General features: G+C 41.0%; 1 protein-coding gene across 4 annotated transcripts in view; it reads right to left on the bottom strand.

Annotated features, from left to right (window-relative positions):
* Positions 1-25478, bottom strand: part of LOC106091818 (cell adhesion molecule Dscam2) — a 113145-nt gene that overhangs the window by 26382 nt on the left and 61285 nt on the right. For all 4 annotated transcript variants that reach the window (XM_059370046.1, XM_059369985.1, XM_059370058.1 and 1 more), the window contains 5 exons: positions 20680-20853; positions 12858-13008; positions 8099-8379; positions 7548-8036; positions 365-1681 (listed from right to left, as the gene is read on the bottom strand). In XM_059370046.1, coding sequence (XP_059226029.1) covers positions 365-1681; positions 7548-8036; positions 8099-8379; positions 12858-13008; positions 20680-20853 — 2412 coding nt within the window. The remainder of the gene's footprint in view (positions 1-364; positions 1682-7547; positions 8037-8098; positions 8380-12857; positions 13009-20679; positions 20854-25478) is intronic.

Genomic DNA, 25478 nt, shown 5'->3' with positions numbered 1-25478 from the left:
CTTTGCAAGTACTTAATGACATGGGAGTCTTGTGTGCTACATTGAAGTACGAGTATTTTCACAACTAGCTCAACAAAAGTATTACATGAAAATCCACTAAATTTCAATTATTTTGTCTGCCAAGTTTCTTCAAACCTACTTTTATAAATAAAATCTTCAATTCAATGTAAAATTTCGTTGAGATTTTTAAGTTTCACATACAAATTTGGTAGTTGGTTCTTTCTTAGAGTAATTTGTTTCTGTGTATATGGTTGATTATATATTTGTTTTCATGGTGTTGTTAAGAAGGTGAGCTTACATTTTCCTTAAACAATTGACTCCTCTCATTAAATCAAAGTCTCGTGGCATATTTCAATGAACTTACCTAGAATCCAATCCTTTTCGGGACCATCCAACACCGGTCTGTATTGTAAAACAAAATACAACATGGGACAACCATTGTCGGGCCATGTATGTAATCGTATGCTAACACCTGTCGAATTTGGAGCTATGAGGGTTGTGGTCGAAGGCACTCCCGGCGATTGTCCCTGAGTTCGTACATGCAGTGTAACACTGGCTGGTGAGGTACCCACTTTATTGTGCGCTGTCAAATGAATCTGATAGGTGCTGCCACAAACCAAGCCTTTCAACTCGTGGCTAGAGGCATGGCGGGATAATTGTTTCTCCTCAATGTTACCGGGAGTGCGACGATAGTAAAGTGTGTAACCTGTGATGGGGGCATTGCCAGTGAAGCCACATTTCCAGTGCATGAGTATGCTGCTCGTGGTGGCACTGGTCACATACAAAACCGGCGAAGAGGGAGGCACCTGCACCAGTAAGGCATGGGTAAGGCGATCCGATCCTATGCCATTGTCTACCTGACAACTATAATTGCCACTATCTGATACCTGTAGGTTCGATATGATCAAATCTCCAGAATCCAGCAACTGGGTGCTTTGTAAACCTCCTTGGCGCAGAGGCACATCGGCCTTGAACCATTCCCTTTTGGGTTTGCCCACTGCTGTGCAGGCCAGAGTGACTGTAGAACGCCAAGGTCTAACTATGGGTCCCCCAAAGGAGACAATGCGTCCTGGCACTCGACTTGTGGTAATCTGTGAGACAACTTTGGAACTTTTGCCCTCGCCCACTCGAGTAGAGGCGGTTACCCAAAACTGATACTCCATGTGGGCATGTAAATTTTTTGCCTCATAATAAGTTTGCTGCGAGGCAAGACTTCTCTTTTCATTGTTCAGCTCTTCGCGGCCATTGACAACACGTGTATAGAGATTATATTTGGTGATTACGCCATTAGGTTCGGCAGGAGGCAGCCATGAAACGTATAGAGACACTGGAGAACTTGCAACCACTTTAATATCGGCAGGCGCTTCGGGAGCATCTTCTTCGGTATGGCAGTAAATGGAATTGGAGAGCATACCATCACCCATGCGTGTATGGGCCAACACTTGTATGCTGTAGTTGGTAAATTTGCGTAGGCCCGTAAGGACGGTTGTTAGGGCAGTGGTTTTACGTGATTCAACTTCATCCTTGCTTGGCGAATAGTCATCCAAAATAGGTTCGAATATCAGTTTGTAGCCTTGCAGAATGCCATTTGTATGATGAATAGGAGGCGGTTGCCATGAGACTTGTAGCGATTGTGAGGTAAGGGCAGCACAACGAATGTCTTCGGGCGAACGGCTAGGAACTGTGTCAAAGGAAGGATAAAAGGAAATAATGAAATGTTGCTTCTGGTAAGATTATCATTAAGGCAGAAATAGTTAGAAATCATTGATTTTAATAGCCTCCGATTTTGCTGATCTAGAAATTGGCTCACAGCTCCAGATATCGCTTCTTTAAAATTTTCTAGAGCTTTGGAGGATTGCAATTTCACCAAGTGCTACGTTTTTTCTCAGTGTAATCTAAAAGCTTATCCATAAAGTAAAATAATGTTGGTCTTTTTGTATGCCTTATGTTAACTGGAGATGTCAGGGCTTTATATCTTTTTCGAGTCCTCGATGATTGAATATCTCTAGACGCCAGCCTTTCTCAAGTAAGGACGGGCTAAAGTCGGGCAAAGCTGACCTTCTGATACCCTACACCACATTGGATATGCAGGCTAAGTCGTTGAGAAGATCGATTGATAAGTTAAGGCCTTAAAAGTAAAAACCCGGAGATGAAAATATATATGGCAGCTATCTCTAAAATTGAAAAAATTTCTATGAAATTCATCATCATCAGAAGAGTTATAAGAGAAACCTACGTGCCAAATTTTGTAAAGATCTGTGAATAAATTATTGAGTACTATTCAAAATCGGGCGAAAATATATATGGGAGCCAAATCGGACGAACATATATATGAGAGCTATATCTAAATCTGCAAGTACAAATACAAATAATTTTGCCCATGAACATTCCACTAAGGAACAGGGGCAAACTTCTCACATATCAATGAGTGCAGTGAGGGGCCTGCTTTTCATAGCCGAGTCCGAACGGAGTGCCGCAATGCGACACCTCTTTGGAGAGAGGTTTTACATAGCATAGTATCTCACAAATGTTGCCAGCATTAGAAGGGGAGAACCACTGGTGAAATTTTTTTCTGATCGTCTCGCCTGGATTCGAACCCAGGCGTTCAGTGTCATAGGCGGACATGCTAACCGGACATGCTAACGGACAGAGAGACGGACGAACGGACAGACAGACATAGCGAAATCGAATCAGAGAGTGATTCTGAGTCGATCGGTATGCTTATCAATGGGTCCATCTCTCTTCCTTTTGGAAAATACAAACAAATTCACTAAGTCATAATACCCTTTACCACAGTAGTGGTGTAAGGTATAACAAGGAATGGAAGCTACAGCTCCAGCCTGGAAAGGAACCGAGTTTGAGGGAGTCGTGCAGACCAATCTCCCTTTTCTCACCAGTAGCAAAGACGCCTACCGAGCCTCGTAGGAGAATTTCCATTCCCCGAGCATCCACATGGACTTCGAAGACGGCATAGCACAACAACTGCTTTGCATGCCAACACCGCACACATTTGCGGTGGCTTCAATCAGTCCAGGCCATGCGATAGGACGGTCCTCGTGGCACTGTATCTATAGAAGCCATTCAACACCAAACTATTTGAGTACATCGCCAACACGTTCCTCCAGCCAGGCCTGAAACGATGGGTCGCGCTCCCCAAGGCGGGGTGATATCTCCGGCACTGTTCAACCTCTACCTATCCTCCATTCCACCTCCTCTGGACGGCTTAGAGATCATATCATATGCGGACGATGGTACGATCATGGCAACATGCCCCCCACAATGGGGGCGACAGGTTGCGTTCCCCAAGGCGGGGTGATATCTCCGGCACTGTTCAACCTCTACCTATCCTCCATTCCACCTCCTCTGGACAGCTTAGAGATCATATCATATGCGGACGATGGTACGATGGTATATGGGCACATGCCCCCCACAATGGGGGCGATAGGTTGAACGTCTACCTCAACGAACTTGCTTCATATTTCGCTGCAAGAAATCTGCCACCAAATCTTCAGCCACATTGATCACTACAAATACGCGTGAGGTGAATAACGAGCTGACTGTAATGGTTGATGGAGAAATGATTCCGACCATCAAGTGTCCCAAAATAGTTGGCGTCACATTTGACAGCTCTCACACATTCTCCCCTCATGCCACAGCAATTTGCGATAAAGTCAAAAGTAGAAACAAGGTCCTCAAGTCACTTGCCGGCAGCACTTGAAGCGCAGACAAAGAAACCATGAAGTTTTCCAATCTTTCGGTGAATTGGGCTTATACGATGATGAAAGGAAGGATTATCAACGCACGGTCTGCCATGCCAAACTATTTAAGGATAAAACGCTGGTCCGCGAATTATCTGTGTGGTCGCCAGGCATTTGTGGAATTTAGGGATAAGAAGTAAAAACACCGTAGAGTGAAACAGGGAGTTCCCAAAGGCGAGAAGATATCTCGGGCACTGTTTATCCACTAACTATCCTCCACCCCTGTAACCAGGCACTGTGTGGTAGGCTATATAACGGCACACATGGGACTCGCTTAAAATGATTTTTGTAGAAGCGATCGAACAGTTGCTTTGCTGATGTCCTAGTCTATATGGGCGCAGTTTTTTCATCTTGAGAAGACGGGTTTTCTACGATCTGAGTGATCTTTTGACTTTATGAGAAATATAACATTCCATACCCTATTTCATTTAAAGCCGAGTACGGGCGGTTTGCCGCAGTGCGACACCTTTTTGATGAAAGGTTTTTATATAGCTTCTATGAATGGCATAGTACTTCACGAATGTCGCCACCATTTGGAGAGGGAAAACCACCGCTGAAATATTTTTTTCTTATGTTCTTGACATGTTACCCTAAGCGCAACGGTGGCCTCTTCCGATCTCGTCTCCACCTTAGCCACAACCAAGTAAAAAGGCTTTATGTTCGGCCGGGCTGAACGTTGGATACCCACTACCTCGGGGATTTATGTAAACCACCTTTCCTCATAATACCGTGAAATATTCATAGTTTATGCCCCCATAGCAGCTATATCGAAATATGGTACGATTTGGACCAACTTCGGCACGGACAAAATATTGGTCTTTTTGGCAGTTATATCCAAATGTAGACCGATCTAAACCATATACGACACGGATGTCGAAAAGCCTAACATTAATCACTGTTTCGAATTTCAGCGAAATCGGATTATAAATACAACTTTTATGGGGACAATACTTTTAATTTTAAACCGATCCGGACCAAATTGAAGATGGATGTTGAAGGGTCTAACACATCTCACTGACCCAAATTTCGGCAATATCGGACAATAAATGCGTCTTTTATGAGCCCAAGACCTTTAGTGGAGAGATCGGTCTATATGGCAGCTATATCCAAATCTGGACCGATCTGGGCTAAACTGAAGATAAATATCGAAAGGTCAAACACAACTCACTATTCCAAATTTTGGCGAAATCGGACAATAAATGCGCCTTTTATGGGCCCAAGACCTTAAATGGAGAGATCGGTCTATATGGCATCTATATCCAAATCTGGACCTATCGGGCCCAAATTGAGGAAGTATTGTGAAGAGCCGAACATAACTCACTGTCCTAAATTTTGGGGAAATCGGACAGTAAGTGCGCCTTTTATGGGCCAAAACTTTAAATCTAGAGATCGGTCTATATGGCAGCTATATCCAAATCTGAAGCGATCTGGGCTAAACTGGAGATAAATGTCGAAAGGTCAAACACAACTCACTGTTCTAAATTTTGGCGAAATCGGATAATAAATGCGTCTTTTATGAGCCCAAGACCTTAAATGGAGAGATCGGTCTTAATGGCAACTATATTCAAATCTGAACCGATCTGAGCCAAATTGAAAAAGGAAGTCGAGAGGCCGAACATAACTCACTGTTCCAAATTTTGGCAAAATCGGATAATAAATGCGGCTTTTATGGGTCCAAAACCTTAAATCGGCGGATCGGTCTATATGGCTGCTACATCCAAATCTGGACCGATCTGGGCCAAATTGAAGAAGGATGTCGAAGGGCCTAACAAAACTCACTGTTCCAAATTTTGGCGAAATCGGACAATAAGTGCGCTTTTTATGGGCCCAAAACCTTAAATCTGGAGATCGGTGTATATGACAGCTATATCCAAATCTGCACCGATCGGGGCCAAGTTGAAGAAGTATGTCGAAGAGCCGAAAATAACTCACTGTCCTAAATTTTGGCGAAATCGGATAATAAATGCGCCTTTTAAGGGCCCCAAACCTTAAATCGGCGGATCGGTCTATATGGCATCTATATCCAAATCTGGACCGATCTGGGCTAATCTGAAGATAAATATCGAAACGTCAAACACAACTCACTATTCCAAATTTTGGCGAAATCGGACAATAAATGCGCCTTTTATGGGCCCAAGACCTTAAATGGAGAAATCGGTCTATATGGCAGCTATATCCAAATCTGGACCGATCGGAGCCAAATTGAAGAATTATGTCGAAGAGCCGAACAGAACTCACTATCCCAAATTTCGGTGACATCGGACAATAAGTGCGCCTTTTATGGGCCAAAACTTTAAATCTGGAGATCGGTCTATATGGCAGCTATATCCAAATCTGGACCGATCTGAGCCAAACTGAAGAAGGATGTCGAAGGGCCGAAGATAAATCACTATTCCAAAATTTGGCAAAATCGGACAATAAATGCGCCTTTTGTGGGCCCAAAACCTTAAATCAAGATATTGGTCTATATGCCAGCTATATCCAAATCTGGACCGATCTGAGCCAAATTGCATAAAGATGTCGAGGGGCCTAACACAACTCACTGTCCCAAATTTACGCGACATGGGATAATAAATGCACGTTTTATGGGTCCAAAACCTTATATCGAGAGATGGGTCTATATGGCATCCACATCCAAATCTGGACCGATTGGGTGCAAATTGAAGAAATATGTCAAGGGGCTTAACTTAACTCACTATCCCAAATTTTAGCATATTCGGAAGAATTATGTTGAGTGACCTAACATAACTCACTGTCCCAAATTTCATCAAAAGTGGATAATAAATGTGGCTTTTATGGGTCTAAGACCTTAAATCGGGGGATCGGTCTATATGGGGGCTATACCAAGATATAGTCTGATATATCCCATCTTCGAACTTAACCTGCCTATGGACAAAAATAACATCTGTGCAAGGTTTCAGCTCAATATCTCACTATATTTAAAGACTGTAGTGTGATTTCAACAGACAGACGGACAGACATGGCTGGATCGGCTCAGATTTTTACGACGATCGAGAATTTTTATACTTTATAGGGTCGGAAGTGGATATTTCGATGTGTTGCAAACGTAATGACAAAATGACAATGGGTATAAAAGAAACAACAGACGGACTATCAGCACAGAGAAGGTAAGCGGACAGACGAACATGGTTAAGCCAAGTCAGAGGAATTCCTGAGTTGGTCTCTAGATCTGATTTTGGAACTCACAACATTTCTTTGCATTTTTACTCAAACTTTTTTTTTTGCTAGGGTATTAAAATGGGCCAAACTGCTCTCCAAGTGAACTGACCTTTAAGGTTGGCTACCCGTTCAACTTTCACTTAGACCTACATTTAAATAATTTAGAAAGATTTGAAAATTATATACGACTAGAAGAAATCATTTATTCTGCGTTTATTTCTCTTTGGAGACGACCTTAATGATTGAAGATTCTTGCAATGGAGAAGAAAAGTCAAACCACACAAAAAAACACAGTGGGGCGCATCTAGCCCTTGGTTAGGGCATTTCAAGGGACATACATTGGTAGGTCGTACACTAGGAGTGGAGGCTTCAAGGTCGGACTTACATCGAATATGACGCGAAAGCGAGTTTGCGATGAGAATACGATACTCCTTTCAAAATAAATCAAGAATTACGAAATAAAGGATCTTCGCCCGAATATGCAGAAAAAACTTGACTATAAAGCATTTATCATTTAAAATCTTTTTCTTACAATTTAAAAGTCTGCATATATGTATACCTTATAGATATATAAAGTTTTTAAATCAACATTTTATTTAAAACACTCACCATCTTCCATAGTTTGAGCAGAAGCTGGTTCCGACAGAGGACCAGGTCCTACTTGATTAAATGCTTGCACAACCACATTGTAGCGGGCGTAACGTTGTAGGCCCGTTAGTAAAAGTTCTCCGGTGCCACCATCACCATCTCCCGATACAGAGGTAAAGTTGTAGGCTGTTGTACCAGAACTTGCCAATTTGTAGCCCACATTATAGCCTTGTATGTCACCATGTCTCAACTCGGCCAATGGGGCAATCCAACTGACCAAAAGTTCGGTAGAAGATAAAGGACGAACTGATAAATTTAAGGGAGGTCCTGCTGGTCGCTGGGGTTCAGTTCTGATAACCAATTCCTGGCTCGGTGAACTACGACCCGCCGTGCCTTCAGCTATAACCCGAAAGGCATATCGTGTGGCTGGCTTAAGATTTTCAATAAGGGCATTGTAGCTGGGTGGATCTTTAATGTCCACATGTTGCCATTGGTCCAGAAACCCGGGAGCTTTGGGGAAAGTTTATTTTATGGTGATTTGATGACTGTGTGGTTTCTTTGTGCACACTTACCATCCATTTCTTTATATTCCACAATGTATTTGGAGACATCACCTGAATTTTGTGCCTTTGGTTGCCATTTAAGATTAACAGAACGACTAGATATCATGGCTGCCTCTAGCACTGAAGGTGGTTGGGGTGGCTCTTGCACTTGGAGTTGTACCAATTGCTGATCATTGCCATACAAATTGCTGGCTCGACAAAAATATGGTCCACTATCGGTGGCATCTACTAAACGAATCTGTAATTCAGCTGAAACACCATCGGGTGTTGCCTCCTGTTTTACTGAAATTCTACAAAGAAAAAAAATGAAATTTAAATTAACGCCAAGGTAAAATAAAAATAAAAAAAAATTTTCCCCATGAACATTCCCCTGAGGAGCAGGGCAAACTTCTCACACATCAATGAATACAGTCCGAATCAAGTTTAAGCTCAAATATAAGGGGCCTTCTTTTTATAGCCGAGTCCGAACGGCGTGTCGCAGTGCTACATCTCTTTGGAGAGACATTTTTACATGGCATAGTACCGCACCTCATGTTGCCAGCATTAGGAGGGGGAAAACTACCGTTGAAATATTTTTCTGATGGTCTCATCATGATTTGAACCCGGGCGTTCAGCGTCATAGGCGGACATGCTAACCTCAACGCTACGGTGGCCTCCAGCAAGGTAAAATGAGAAACAAGTAAAAGCGTGCCAAGTTCGGCTGGGCCGAAACTTATATACCCTCCACCATGGATCGCATTTGTCGAGTTCTATGCGCGATATCTCTTTTTAAGCAAACAAGGAATATTGAATAATATTGAATAAGAATTGTTAGGCTATTGGAGCTATATCAAGTTATAGTCCAATTCAGATCATAAATGAATGCTGAACATTGTAGAACATTTCAGTTCATTCGGATAAGAATTGCGCCTTGTAGGGGCTCAACAAGCAAAATCGGGAGATAGGTTTATATGGAAGCTGTATCAAGCTATTGATCGATTCAGACCATATTAGACAAGTATGTTGAAGAGAGAAAACGTTGAACAAAATTTCAGCCAACTCGGATGAGAATTGCGCCCTCTACAGGCTCAAGAAGTCAAGATCCCAGATCGGTTTATATGGCAGCTGTATTAGGTTCTATACCAATTTACGACATACTTAGCACAGTTATTGGAAGTCATAACAAAACACGTCATGCAGAATTTCAGTCAAATCGGATGAGAATTGCGCCCTCTAGAGGCTCAAGAAGTCAAGACCCAAGATCGGTTTATATGGCAGCTATATCAGGTTATGCAACGATTTGTACCATACTTAGCACAGCTATTGGAAGTCATAACAAAACACGTCATGCAGAATTTCAGTCAAATCGGATGAGAATTGCGCCCTCTAGAGGCTCAAGAAGTCAAGACCCAAGATCGGTTTATATGGCAGCTATATCAGGTTATGCAACGATTTGTACCATACTTAGCACAGTTATTGGAAGTCATAACAAAACACGTCATGCAGAATTTCAGCCAAATCGGATGAGAATTGCGCCCTCTAGAGGCTGAAGAAATCAAGAGCCCAGATCGGTTTATATGACAGCTATACCAGATTATGAACCGAATTGAATCACACTTATCACAGTTATTGGAATTGATACCAAAAGACCACGTGCAAAATTTCAGTTAAATCGGACGAGAATTGCGCCCTCTAGAGGCTCAAGAAGTCAAGACCCAAGATCGGTTTATATGGCAGCTATATCAAAACATGGACCGATTTGAAGCATACTTAGCACAGTTGTTGGAATTTATACCAAAACACCACGTGCAAAATTTCAGTCAAATCAGATGAGAATTGCGCCCTCTAGAGGCTCAAGAAGTCAAGACCCAAGATCGGTTTATATGGCAGCTATATCAAAACATGGACCGATTTGGCCCATTTACAATCCCAACCGACCTACGCTAATAAGAAGTATTTGTGCAAAATTTCAAGCTGCTAACTTTACTCCTTCGAAAGTTAGTAAGCTTTCGACAGACAGACGGACGGACGGACGGACATGGCTAGATCGACTTAAAATGACATGACGATCAAGAACATATATTTTATGGGATCTCAGACGCATATTTTGAGGTGTTACAAACAGAATGACGAAATTAGTATACCCCCATACTATGGTGGAGGGTATAACAAGTAAAATAGTGCTAAGTTCGACCGGTCCGAATCCTATGTACCCTCCACCATGGATCGCATTTGTCAAGTTTTTTGCCTGGTATCTTTCTATAAGCATACAAAGGATAATGGATAAGAATTGCTATGCTATTGGAGCCATATCAAGTTATTGACCGATTAGGTCCAAACTTGGTTTGGATATTGGTGACCACATTGGAAGTCTTTGTGTTAAATTTCAGGCAAATCGAATAAGAATTGCGCCTTATAGGGACTGAAGAAGTAAAAACAGGAGATCGGTTTATATGGCAGCCATATCAGGTTATGAATCGATTCAGACCATATTTGGTATTACTGTAGGAAGCCATAAGAAAACACCCCACATAAAATTTCAGCTACATCGGATGAGAATTGCGCACTCTAGAGGCTTAAGAAGTCAAGATCGGAGATCGGTTAATGTGACAGCTTTATAAGATTATGAACCGATTTGAACTATGCTTATCAGAAAACTTCATGCAAAATTTCAGCCAAATCGGATAAATTATGGGCCGTCTAGAGGCTCAAGAAGTCAAGACCCAAGATCGGTTTATATGGCAGCTATATCAAAATATGGACCGATATGGCCCATTTACAATCCCAACCGTCCTAGGAAGTGTTTGTTCAAATTTTCAAGGACCTGGCTTTATTCCTTCGAAAGTTAGCTTGCTTTTGACAGACGAACGGACGTGGCTAAATCGACTTAGAGTGTCATATACTTTGTTGGGTCTTAGATCAATATGTAAAGAGTGATTTGTTAAGAGCTTGATAACTTTTTTTTTTTAAAAAAACGCATAAAATTTGCAAAATCTCATCGGTTCTTTATTTGAAACGTTAGATTGGTCCATGACATTTACTTTTTGAAGATAATTTCATTTAAATGTTGACCGCGGCTGCGTCTTAGGTGGTCCATTCGGAAAGTCCAATTTTGGGCAACTTTTTCGAGCATTTCGGCCGGAATAGCCCGAATTTCTTCGGAAATGTTGTCTTCCAAAGCTGGAATAGTTGCTGGCTTATTTCTGTAGACTTTAGACTTGACGTAGCCCCACAAAAAATAGTCTAAAGGCGTCAAATCGCATGATCTTGGTGGCCAACTTACCGGTCCATTTCTTGAGATGAATTGTTCTCCGAAGTTTTCCCTCAAAATGGCCATAGAATCGCGAGCTGTGTGGCATGTAGCGCCATCTTGTTGAAACCACATGTCAACCAAGTTCAGTTCTTCCATTTTTGGCAACAAAAAGTTTGTTAGCATCGAACGATAGCGATCGCCATTCACCGTAACATCTTTGAAAAAATACGGTCCAATGATTCCACCAGCGTACAAACCACACCAAACAGTGCATTTTTCGGGATGCATGGGCAGTTCTTGAACGGCTTCTGGTTGCTCTTCACTCCAAATGCGGCAATTTTGCTTATTTACGTAGCCATTCAACCAGAAATGAGCCTCATCGCTGAACAAAATTTGTCGATAAAAAAGCGGATTTTCTGCCAACTTTTCTAGGGCCCATTCACTGAAAATTCGACGTTGTGGCAGATCGTTCGGCTTCAGTTCTTGCACGAGCTGTATTTTATACGGTTTTACACCAAGATCTTTGCGTAAAATCTTCCATGTGGTCCAATAACACAAACCCAATTGCTGCGAACGGCGACGAATCGACATTTCACGGTCTTCAGCAACACTCTCAGAAACAGACGCAATATTCTCTTCTGTACGCACTGTACGCATTCGTGTGGTTGGTTTAATGTCCAATAAAGTAAACTGAGTGCGAAACTTGGTCACAATCGCATTAATTGTTTGCTCACTTGGTCGATTATGTAGACCATAAATCGGACGTAAAGCGCGAAACACATTTCGAACCGAACACTGATTTTGGTAATAAAATTCAATGATTTGCAAGCGTTGCTCGTTAGTAAGTCTATTCATGATGAAATGTCAAAGCATACTGAGCATCTTTCTCTTTGACACCATGTCTGAAATCCCACGTGATCTGTCAAATACTAATGCATGAAAATCCTAACCTCAAAAAAATCACCCTTTATATGTTTTATACCCACCACCTTCCTATGGTGGTGGGTAAAAAAAGTATAAATTTAACAAATAACGAAGTAATTTTAGTTACGATGCTTTTAACAAATTTTGTAATATTTTCTTTGACTTCGTTTGTGTGTAATCAACTTCACAAGTTGAGTGCTATTAAAACCGTGGATTGTGCGTAATTGGTGTATGATACTTGTGATACGGTATGAGTTACTAAAGGAAAAAATTTATGTATGGTTAAATATTTCAATACAGCTCTAGTGAAGCATAAAAATCTATAGTTTCAGTTTTTCCATTTCCCATTCATTATATATTAAAATCCGTTTTTTAAATCAAATTCTGTTCTGTTTTACTGTCCCCCCCACCCCCTCCCTCTTCGGAGGAAAGTGGAGATCACAAAAACATTAATCCTTTGCAGCACATACCTGCAAAGGGATTCGTTAAAGATATAAATCAATATAGGAGAGAAAAAATATATACCTTCCCCTTCAAAAGAACACACACACACACATATACAAAAATTCTACTATAGTACATAACAAAGAAAAGTAATGGAGTTATACGTACTTGTAATTTGTCGATGGATTGAGAGTGCTTTTACCGGAACGCATCCAAACGATATTAATCGGCTTGTCACCGCTCACCGAGCACTGCAGTATCGCTGTGTCACCCTTTTTCACCGTCACCGAGCGTGATGTCGATTGGAAATAGGGCGATGCTTTTCACGTTTCATTGGCGGCAACATCATGGACAGACATATCGAGAGTAAACATCAGGAGGATGCGAGGCGACGTGTCGTTATCAAAGGCGACATTATAGCAATGCAGCATTAAATGAGACAGAAGATACAAAAACAAAAGAAACAGAAAGAAGAGAATGTGAATCGAATTGAAACGAAACGAAACGAAAAAAGAGGCCACAAAAAGACACATTTAATAATGTATCGACAGGTGAGTGACTGATGGAATTGGGGGGTGGGGGGCAAGGGATGGGGCGGTAAATGGGCGCATTTGCAAATCGACCAGGGAATAGTTTGGGCTTACGCTTCTCCCTTAACGACATGTCAATTTGTGTAATGTTTCAATTGATGGAAATTCCCAGTTGTCGTGTAATCAGCACTTCATTAGTAATTCTTAATTGCAAAACACAGTGGCGGACATGGTTAGATGGGAAGAGGCTTTGGGAAGAAATAACACGCTAAGACCTCAAATCGAAGAAAATATCATCAGGATATTGGGCCCATGACTTGTTACAAAATTGGGCAATAACAAAACATGAATGGTAAATAATCCAATTGGGGTAAATTAAAGGGTGATTTTTTTGAGGTTAGGATTTTCATGCATTAGTATTTGACAGATCACGTGGGATTTCAGACATGGTGTCAAAGAGAAAGATGCTCAGTATGCTTTGACATTTCATCATGAATAGACTTACTAACGAGCAACGGTTGCAAATCATTGAATTTTATTACCAAAATCAGTGTTCGGTTCGAAATGTGTTCATTCACCGTAACGTTGCGTCCAACAGCATCTTTGAAAAAATACGGTCCAATGATTCCACCAGCGTACAAACCACACCAAACAGTGCATTTTTCGGGATGCATGGGCAGTTCGTGAACGGCTTCTGGTTGCTCTTCACTCCAAATGCGGCAATTTTGCTTATTTACGTAGCCATTCAACCAGAAATGAGCCTCATCGCTGAACAAAATTTGTCAAAATTTGAACACATTTCGAACCGAACACTGATTTTGGTAATAAAATTCAATGATTTGCAAGCGTTGCTCGTTAGTAAGTCTATTCATGATGAAATGTCAAAGCATACTGAGCATCTTTCTCTTTGACACCATGTCTGAAATCCCACGTGATCTGTCAAATACTAATGCATGAAAATCCTAACCTCAAAAAAATCACCCTTTATATCCCACCCAAGCATGCACCCCTATGCCTTCTACAATACACATAATAACAAGTAAAAAGCCATTAAGTTCGGCCGGGCCGAACTTTGGATACCCACCACCTCGGCTATATCTGTAAATTCCCTTTCGTCACAATCCGTTGAATATGGGATAAGTTATGCACCCAAATTCGGCACGGACATTGATTGGTCTAATAAATATAAGTCACTGTTCAATTTTGTAGAACAAAATATTGGTTTTTTTGGCAGCTATATCCATATATACAGATATATCCAAATATAGTCCGATCTGAACCATATTTAGGTCAGATGTCGGGAGGCTTAAAATAACCTACTATTTCAAATTTCAGCGAAATCGGGTTATAAATAAAGCTTTTATGGGCATCAGACCCTTTATCGGCAGATCGGTATATATGGCAGCTATATCGAAATATAGTCCCATGTGAACCTTATTTGGGTCGAATGTTGAGAGGCCTAAAACTACTCACTGTTTGAAATTGCAGCGAAATTGGAGAAAACATAAAGTTTTTATGGGCTTCAGACCCTTTATCGGAAGATCGGTCTATATGGCAGCTATATCTAAATATAGTCCGATCTGAATCATATTTAGGTCAGATGTCGGGAGGCTTAAAAGAACCTACTATTTCAAATTTCAGCGAAATCGGGTTATAAATAAAGGTTTTATGGGCTTCAGACCATTTATCGGGAGTTCGGTCTATATGGCAGCTATATCTAAATATAGTCCGATCTGAACCATATTTAGGTCAGATGTCGGGAGGCTTTAAATAGCCCATTATGTAAAATTTCAGCGAAATCAGGTTATAAATAAAGCTTTTATGGGCATCATACCCTTCATCAGCAGATCGGTATATATGGCAGCTATATCCAAATATGGTCCGATTTGGCCCGTTCAAGAAACTTAACCAACGTGCATCAAAAAGACGTATTTGTGCCAAATTTCAACTCAATATCTCAATTTTTGAAGGCTGTAGAGTGATTACAACAGGCGGACGGGCACACGGACATCGTTAAATCGTCTTAGAATTTTACGGCGATCCGAAATATATATTCTTTGTAGGGTCGGAAATTGATATTTCGATGTGTTGCAAACGGAATGACTAAATGAATATACCCCCTATCCTACGGTGATGGGTATAACAAGTAAGAGCGTTCTAAGTTCGGCCGGGCCGAATCTTGTATACCCTCCACCATGGATCCCATTTGTCGAGTTCTATGCGCGGTATCTTTTTTTAGGCAAACAAAGAATATTGAATAAGAACTATTATGCTATTGAAGCTATATCAAGTTATAGTCCGATTCGGACCATAAATGAATGCTGAACATTGTGGAAGTCATTGTGTAATATTTCAGTTCATTCGGATAAGAATTGCGCCTTGTAGGGGTTCAAGAAGCAAAATCGGGAGATGTATCAAGCTATTGATCGATTCAGATCATATTAGACACGTATGTTGAAGGTTGAAGCCGTTATAAAATTTCACCAAATCGGATGAGAATTGCGCCCTCTAGAGGCTCAAGAAGTCAGGACCGGTTTATATTGCAGCTATATCAGGTTATGCAACGATTTGAATCATACTTAACACAGTTGTTGAAAGTGGAACCAAAACACTACGCGCAAAATTTTAGTCAAATCGGACGAGAATTGCGCCCTCTAGAGGCTGAAGAAGTCAAGATCCAAGATCGGTTTATATGGCAGCTATATCAGGTTATGCAACGATTTGTACCATACTTAGCACAGTTATTGGAAGTCATAACGAAAAACCTCATGCAAAATTTCAACCAAATCGAATGAGAATTGCGCGCTCTATTGGCTCAAGAAGTTAAGATCCAAGATCCTTTTTAAATGACAGCTATACCAGATTATGAACCGATTTGAATCATACTTAACACAGTTGTTGAAAGTGGTACCAAAACAGTACGCTCAAAATTTTTGTTAAATCGGATGAGAATTGCGCCCTCTAGAGGCTGAAGAAGTCAAGATCCAAGATCGGTTTACATGGCAGCTATATCAAAACATGGACCGATTTAAACCATAATCAGCGAAGTAATTGGAAGTGATCCCAAAACACCACGTGCAAAATTTCAGTCAAATAGGACGAGAATTGCCCCTTCTGGAGGCTCAAGAAATCAAAACCCAACCCAACCCCAGCTATATCAAAACATGAACCGATTTGGCCCATTTACAATCCCAACCGACCTACACTAATAAAAAGTATTTCAGCAAAATTTCAAGCAGCTAACTTTACTCCTTCGAAAGTTAGTGTGCTTTCGACAGACAGATGGACGGACATTGCCAGATCGACATAAAATGACGATCAAGAACATATATACTTTATGGGGTCTCGGACGCATATTTCGAGGCATTACAAACAGAATGACGAAATTAGTATACCCCCTATCCTAAGGTGGTGGGTATAAAAACATACTTATATTTATAGTCTAAAGTTCTAGTCTTCATGGGTGTATCTTCCCCAAAAAGCAAATGTCTGATGTCAGACAAATCTGAAAAAATTCTGAAGTCTTCCGACAAGATCTTACCGAATTCGTTCCGATTTTTGGTCGACATTCTGAGGAAATTTTTATTTTGACAGTTCTAAAAGAATTCTAAACGATTTCAGACCGCCTTTTCGTATGTGGGTTTTTTGAATTTTTCTTTCGACAGTCTGGAACGAATTCTGAACGATTTCAGCACTGTTTGTCTGAAGGAATTTTTGTTCCGACAGTTCTGAACGATTTCTGATCGTCTTTTCGTATGTTTTTTTGTTTAATTCTTCTTCCGACAGTTTGGAAGGAATTCTGAACGATTTCTGGACTGTTTGTCTGAAGGAATTTTTGTTCCGAAGGAATTTTTGTTCGTATGGAGTTTTTTGAATTTTTCTTCCGATAATTCGGAACGATTTCTGACCGCCTTTTCGTATGGAGTTTTTTTTTTTAATTTTTCTTCCGACAGTTTGGAACGATTTCTGTACTATTTGTCGAAAGGAATTTTTGTTCCGACAGTTCAGCTTTTTTGAATTTTTCTTCCGACGGTTCGGAAGGAATTCTGAACGATTTCTGGACTGTTTATCTGAAGGAATTTTTGTTCCGACAGTTCCAAAAGAATTCTGAACGATTCCTGACCGTCTTTTCGTATGGGATTGTTTTGAATTTTTCTTCCGACAGCTCGGAAGTAATTATGAGATCTTACCGAATTCGTTCCGAATTCTGTTCGACATTCTGAGAGAACTTTTGTTCTGACTGTTCTGAACGATTTCTGGCCGTCTTTTTGTTTGGGATTTTTTTTTTTGAATTTTTCTTTCGACAGTTCGGAAGGAATTCTGAACTATTTCTGTATGGTTTGTCGGAAGGAATTTTTGTTACGGCAGTTCTGAAAGAATTCTGAACATCTTTTCGTAGGGTTTTTTTCTTTGAATTTTTCTTCTGGCAGCTCGGAAGCAATTATGAGATTTTACTGAATTCGTTCCGAATGTTATTCGACATTCTGAGAGAATTTTTGTTTTGACACTTCTGAAAAAATTCTGAACAACATCCGATCGTCTTTCGTATGGTTTTTTTTTGCATTTTGCTTTCGACAGTTTGGAAGGAATTTTGAACGATTTCTGGATTATTTGTATGAAGGATTTTTGGTTTCGACAGTTCTAAAAAATTCTGAAGAATTTCTGACCGCCTTTTCGTATGGGTTATTATTTTTTTTTTTTGAATTTTTCTTTCGACCGTTCGGAAGGAAATCTGAACGATTTCTGTACGGTTTGTCTGAAGGAATTTTTTTTTGTTTGTGAACCGTTGAAAGCCACCGTAGCATAGAGGCTAACATGATCGCCTAGGTGAAGAATGTATTCCATAACAATATCATAAATGTTGTTGGTAAGAAACTACGGTTTCATTAAACAGATGAAGGAAGGAAAAAAAGATGATTGCTTGCATTTGTGTTGTGTATTTCCCTGTAACGATCATTTTGCGAATGACTTTTACTAAGGTTGAATGTTGAGAGGAGGAAAAAAAACTAGCATAGGTTGCCTGTTTAGGTAACTGTTTTTTATGCTAATTTTGTGTATGCGTTTCTCTGCAAAGATAATTTTGTTGTTGTATATTTTTGAGAATATAAGGGTTGAATTTAGTGCTTAGAGAAATGCAGTTTTAGAGAGGGGAAAAAAAAAGAAAATACAGATTTTGTTGTTGTGTCTTCATTGGGTTAGATTAGGTTGGTTCGGATATTAATCCGTCCCATGCCGCTATGGACATACACCTAGCAGGTTCGGATCCTTACCCCTTAGAAGTATTCGTAGTAGACAGGTTCAAATCCCTTCTATTCTATTTTGAACCTATTCCTGAAAGACTTGAAAATGTCTACATAATAGGTAGTACCTATTGCGAGATAAAGATATTTTGATCCGGTCAAGGGTTATATATCGCCCGATTCCAATAGAAAAATACTTCCGAAATTGTTCAGAATTCTTTACGAAGAAGGAACATCCCATTTCTATACGAAACTACTGAATTCAGAATTCTTTACGAAGTTTCGGAATGAAATCGTTCACTGTTTTTTAAGAAGTTTCGGAAGGAAAATCCGACTTTAATACGAATTTTTTCCCGAAATCGTTCAAAATTCTCTCAGACTTTCGGAACATCCTATTTCATTAAGAAATTACTTCCGAAATCGTTCAGAATTCATTACAAAGTTTCTGAAGGTACGTCCGATTTCAATACGAATTTACTTCAGAAAACGTTTAGAATTCTTTACGAAGTTTCGGAAGGAACATCCGATTTCTATACGAAACTACTGCCGAAATTGTTCAGAATTCTTTACGAAGTTTCAGAACGAAACTTCCGATTGCAATACGATATTACTTCCGATGTTTCGGAAGGAATATCCGACTTTAATACGAAATTACTTCCGAAAACGTTCACAGTTTTTTACGAAGTTTCGTAAGGAACATCCGATTGCAATACGAAATTACTTCAGAATTCTCTCAGAGTTTCGGAAGGAACATCCCATTTCATTAAGAAATTACTTCCGAAATCGTTCAGAATTCATTACACAGTTTCTGAAGGTACGCCCGATTTCAATACGAATTTTCTTCAGAAAACGTTCAGAATTCTTTACGTAGTTTCGGAAGGAACATTCGATTTCTATACGAAACTACTGCCGAAATTGTTCAGAATTCTTTACGAAGTTTCGGAACGAAACTTCCGATTGCAATACGATATTACTTTCGAAATCGTTCACTGTTTTTTACAAAGTTTCGGAAGGAACATCCGTCTTTAATACGAAATTACTTCCGAAATCGTTCACAGTTTTTTACGAAGTTTCATAAGGAACATCCGATTGCAATACGAAATTACTTCAGAATTCTCTCAGAGTTTCGGAAGGAACATCCTATTTCATTACGAAATTACTTCCGAAATCGTTCAGAATTCATTATAAAGTTTCTAAAGGTACGTCCGATTTCAATACGAATTTACTTCAGAAAACGTTAGGAATTCTTTACAAAGTTTCGGCAAGAAATTTCCCTTTCCGAATTTCTCAAGGCTTTTCTTGGGATTTCGTTCCGAAACAGAAACGAATTCATTCCGATTTTTCTCTGAAACTTCGACGTTTCGTTTCGAAATCATATCAACCACTCCATATAATTTTCGTAAAGATTTCGTTACGATTTCGAATCGGAAGTGGGAAGAATCCTCTGAAGCTCGTACAGATTTCATTACGATTTCGTAACGATAGGTTTGCTGGGTTGATTTCAAATAAACTCTACATTGTTGCCATACACAACTTGGCAATGTCTTTCGGTTGAATACAGTGCATATTTCAAAAAGTTTAGATTGTGCAGCCGCATAGGCAAATTTTGCAACTTTTGCCCATGAACATTCCACTAAGGAAAAGGGGTAAACTTCTCACATATCAATGAGTACAGTCCGATTCAAGTTTTATAGCCGAGTCCGAACGGCATGCCGCAGTGCGACACCTCTTTGTGGAGAAGTTTTACATGGCATAGTACCTCACAAATGTTGCCAGCATTAGGAGGGGAAAACCACCGCTGAAAATTTTTTCTGATGGTCTCTCCAGGATTCGAACCCAGGCTTTCAGCGTCCTAGGCGGACATGCTAGCCTCTGCGCTACGATGGCCTCCGACAGACATAACTAACATAAAACTTCACCAGCAAAATACAAGGGCTGACAGCTGAAAACGGCTCAGAATAAATCCTGAGTGGAGTTTTGCAACCCCTTTTCCACTACTGTATTAACACGACAATTCACATCATCGTCATCATCATCATCAACACAGTCGTCATGTGCAAAAGTGCAAACATTTCCATTTCGGTTAATTGTTTAAATTGGTCGATTGATTGAACTGCGGGGGTCGATGGGATTTGTTTGGGTGGTTAATAAGAGTTTGATGGGTTGAGTAATTGAAACAGTGCAATGGATCGATAGAAACTGCAGGTATAGAATACTTACAATTAACTTTTAGTTGTATCACTTTACCAATTCCGGTGCCGATGCCATTGTTCGCCTGACACAAATAGAAACCCTCACGGTCCTCTTTGACATGCTGCAGCAGTAACGAGCCATTGGACAGCAGCTTTGTAAAGGGTCGTTCACGCACCTCTTCATATTCGCCTGATTTGCTGCCTGTGGAGAATAGAGTAGAGAAATAATCGAGAATAGAGTAGGGAAATAATCGATGTTTAAAAAAAAATGTGTCATTGCATGCGAACAGTCGGTGCGACTAATTGGAAAAAAAAAAAATAGATTAAGGAAATAATACAAAAGGTCATTTACAGTGACAGCGGTGAACTCCAAATAAAAAAAATAGATATTTCAATGATCCAAATTTTCAGTAAATATTTTTATTGAACACAATTTGTATACCCTCCATTATAGGATAGCGGTATGCTAACTTCGTCATTACGTTTGTAACATATCGAAATATTGCTCTAAGTCCCCATGCTTGGTATGCATATCCTTCATCGCCATGACATTTTAAGTCGATCTAGCCATGTCAGTCCGTCCATACATCTGTCCGTCCTTCCATCCGTCTCTCCGCCTACCTGTCATTCAATCCGTCTGTCTAACGCTAACTTGTCCGCTAACGCTAACTTGTGACGCTAACTGTCCGTCCGTCCATACATCTGTCCGTCCGTCCATCCATCTGTCCATCCATCTGTCCATCCGTCTCTCCGTCCACCTGTCATTCCATCCGTCTGTCTAACGCTAACGCTAACTTTCGAAGGAATGAAGCTAGGGGCTTGAAATTTTGCACAAATACTTCGTTTTAGGGTATATCGGTTCATAGTTTGATATAGCTTCCACACTCAAAGAAATTTCTTAGAAAATACTGCAAAAAAGTTTGCTAAAACAGCAAAAAGTATGTTGAAAATGGGACACCAGCAAAAATGGTTAAAAAACTTCTAAATTACATCAAAAATTAATGTGCTATAGGTTTTCAGAATACAACTTAGCCAAACTTTCTAAAATTTTAAGAAGAAATCCGGGGCAAGACGATGGGGACAGAGGAGTATGCACCGGCAGCTCAATGCAGGATGTTGGAAGGGATAGAACTGACATTCCAAGCACTTCTACGAAAGCTGCAAAGAGAATCAGACATCTCGGAGAGCATAGCACTGCTAAAATGCTGAAGAGGAAAAATAGCTACCCGCTTTCAAGTACTCTGGGGAAATGAAGCCAGCCCTCCCGCGATGGAGACTTCAGACAGTGTCCTGCGGAGGGAGACAAAGTCGAAACAGCAACGAAGGAATCGCGCACGGCCCCTGACTCTTCATGGAGGACTAGAGGAGGACAAGAGGAGACCACATCCATCACGGAGGGGAAGATGGTCGCTGAGAATGGTTGCATTCCGCCCTCTTACGCCGGAGTGGCAAGGAAGCACAACAGAGATGAACTGGTCTATGCAGTCATCGTAAGCGGTAGCGGTAATACGGTAGGAGGAATCCCAAATGGAGGATTTGATTAACGAGGGGATTTTCGAACATGTGTGGAACTCTGTAGAGGGTCCACCCATACAAATGATGAGCTGCGAGTATATAGGGGACATCTTGACGCTGCGTCTTGTGTCAGCAGAATGTATTGATACCGAAGAAAGGTCTTTGGAAGTATCCACACTCCCTGGGAACGCGCAAAGCTCGATTTGGTAAGAAAAATTTACATTTATCTGCCGTTCTGTTTGCGTTAGCAGAATGTATTGATACCGAAGAAAGGTCTTTGGAAGTATCCACACTCCCTGGGAACGCGCAAAGCTCGATTTGTTGAGAAAATTTAACTTTTACCATCTCACAAAGGCGACGGTTTTCATCAAAGTATGGGGCAGAAAATTCACGACATAAACCATGGTGCAAGTTTAGAACAAGCAACGCCTAGGTTTGGTCATGGAGAAAAGGTAGGTCTCCCACAGGAAGTGGGAGTTTGCGGTGAAAGGAACTCTCCTTGTGGTGGGCCTTGATCATGACTCTCTGAAAAGTTTGCGAGAGCAAGATTGAAAAGACTAGGAAAGGCCAAGATGCTCATATTGAGACATCAGGCAGTGCAGTGGCACGAGACGCAATACTGCCTAACGAACAGGGGGTGGACGAGGAGATCATCAACGACTTTCTCAATATTGGGAAGACTAGGATAAGCAAAGATCCTAATTAAAATATCAGGCAGTGCAGTGACGAGAAACTCAATGCAGCCTGTAGAACAGGGAGCAAATTACCCCCAAGATGCCCATTTACTGGAGGACCAATGATTGAGGTCATCCAGACAAACATCCAATGGAGGCTTTTGATAAAAACGCATTTTTCACAGGATACGTTGATACGATGGGACTCACGGAAGCCTTGAGGAGCTTCAAACCATTTAAGTCACCCGGCCCTGATGGAATATTTCCGGTGTTACTACAGAAGGAGGCAGACTATCTGGCGCCCCATCTGGCCTCTTTTTTCACAGCGTGCCTAGGATTTGCATGTAGAACGAAAGACTGGCAGGAGGCATGGTTGGCATTTATACTCAAGCTCGGCAAGGCAAATACTGCGACACCAAAGGCCTACAGACCTATAAGCCTTACGTCCTTTCTACTCAAAGCCATGGAATGTATTGTGGACACCATGATAAAGAGTAGGACATCCAGTGAACTGCTCAAATACAAACAGCATGCCTATGTCAAGGGAAGGTCGATGGAGATTGCCCTACACGAGGTTGTGCATAAAATAGAAGAATCCTTCGATGAGCAGATGTGCACATTGGCGGTATGCATTGTCTCCGAGAGGGACCTCTAGTTAATGTAAGGGCAGATACACTGCTCCAATCCTTAGACCAGTACCGGTGGACCGGGTCCTTAGAGACTGGATAAACCATATGCTAAGGATAAAGGTGGATACATTGTGGGTTCCTTAAAAAGTGGCACAGGGCACGTCACAGGGAGGCATTTTATCGCCACTGCTATGGGTGACAGCCAAAAATAACCTATTGCAGATGCTGACTGGGGGAAGAATTTGAACACATTTGCTACACGGACAGTGTTGTTATACATCTAAGAGGTGGGGATTCGAAACAGCTATGCAGAAAGGACGAACGCGTCTCGGAGATGGTATACGAATGGGCTAGACTTGGGGATCTCAATGTTGACCCAGAGAAAATCGAAATCGGCCGAGGAAGACTAAGACATTTCCTCAATAGAACGATTTCCATATCTGACATGGTCAAATACTTAGGAGTGATCTTGAACAGGAAACTAAACTGGAAGTGTTACATTAGGAAGGTACCCAGAAGTCTCACAAATGTTAGACACTATGTAGACGTGAGGACTTGATAGTATGAGGCTGCCAATGCGGCTGTGATGAGAGGATGGATAGGAGTGCGAGGCAATGTTGCCAGCTGCACAGTCTCGAATTGACGAAACTCTGTTATTGCCATCTGGAAGATCATGCTATACAAATGGATTAAAGCTGAACAGCGTGGGCTTAGGGGTCTACATTGAGAACCCAGGGACTGAGATATGTGATCAAATTTTTAAGATTTTCAACAAAAAAATTAACGTCTGAAAGGCCCAAAACAGAACACCAAAATGCAAAATGTCAGCAAAATCGAACAAAAATTTTTGCTTCCAGGAGCTCAAGAAGTCAAATCGGGAGATCAGTTTATATGGGAGAATGAATCTTTCTCTCAAATAGTCCAAGCACTGCCTCGTCTGCTTTCACATGTACCTATGCCACAGAACCATATAACAAAACAGTTAGCATCATTGGCTTGTATAGTCTCATTTTCGTTTGTTGTCAGGTGGCTTTGTTTCTAAACTGCTTGCTCAATCTAAAGTAGCATCAGCGGGCACCCCATCGGGTGCTGGTGCCTTGTTGTTCTTCAGACTTTATTAAGAGTTCAGATATTCCAGGTGCAGATCCGCAGAAAATTGTCCATTTTATGTCCTCCGCCATAGGATGGCGGATCTAGTCATTCCGTTTGTAATATCTCGAGATTTTGATCTGGAACCCTATAAAGTTTGTTTATTCGTGATCGTCTCGACATTGTGATTCGATCTAGACGAGACCGTCCGTCTGTGGATATCACGATAACGGTCGAACGGGTGACGTAGGTCGTTGGGGTTTGTAAATGGGCCATATCTGTTCAAATTTGGATAAAGCCCCCCATTTATACAGATCCATCGATATAACTTCTTAAGTCCCTAGAGGATGTCTTTCTAAATAGATTTGGGTGAAATGTGGCACAAAGACTTATATCATGAGCTTTAACATTTAAGTCATGTACGGTCTGAATCGGTCCATAACCTGATATAGCTTCCATATAAACCCATATTCGCAATGTACTTCTTCAGCCCCCAGAGTGCGCAATTTCTATCCGATTTGGCTGAAAAGTAGCTCAATGACTTCTACTATGATTTCCAACGTTGAGGCCAAGTACGGTTCTTAATCTGTTATTGCTCCCATATAACCTATTTCTCGATTTGACTTCTTGGGCAATTACGGAAAGCAATTTTTGTCTATTTACAGGCCATCACCTATTAAGATCCATGATTTAGTTGTTTGGAGGCCACCGTAGCGCACATGCTAACCTCTAGCATGTCCGCCTATGACGCTGAACGCCTGGGTTCGAATCCTGGCGAGACCATCAGAAAAAATTTTCAGTGGTGGTTTTTCCCTCCTAATGCTGGCAACATTTTTAAGGTACTATGCCATGTGAAACTTCTCTCCAAAGAGGTGTCGCTTTGGGGCATGCCGTTCGGACTCGGCTATAAACAAGAGGCC

This window comes from Stomoxys calcitrans, chromosome 1 (genome assembly GCF_963082655.1).
Source record: "Stomoxys calcitrans chromosome 1, idStoCalc2.1, whole genome shotgun sequence".
Taxonomy (NCBI): Eukaryota; Metazoa; Arthropoda; class Insecta; order Diptera; family Muscidae; genus Stomoxys; species Stomoxys calcitrans.
The sequence above is the reverse complement of the archived record's forward strand: the minus strand, read 5'-3'. Positions and strand labels throughout refer to the sequence as shown.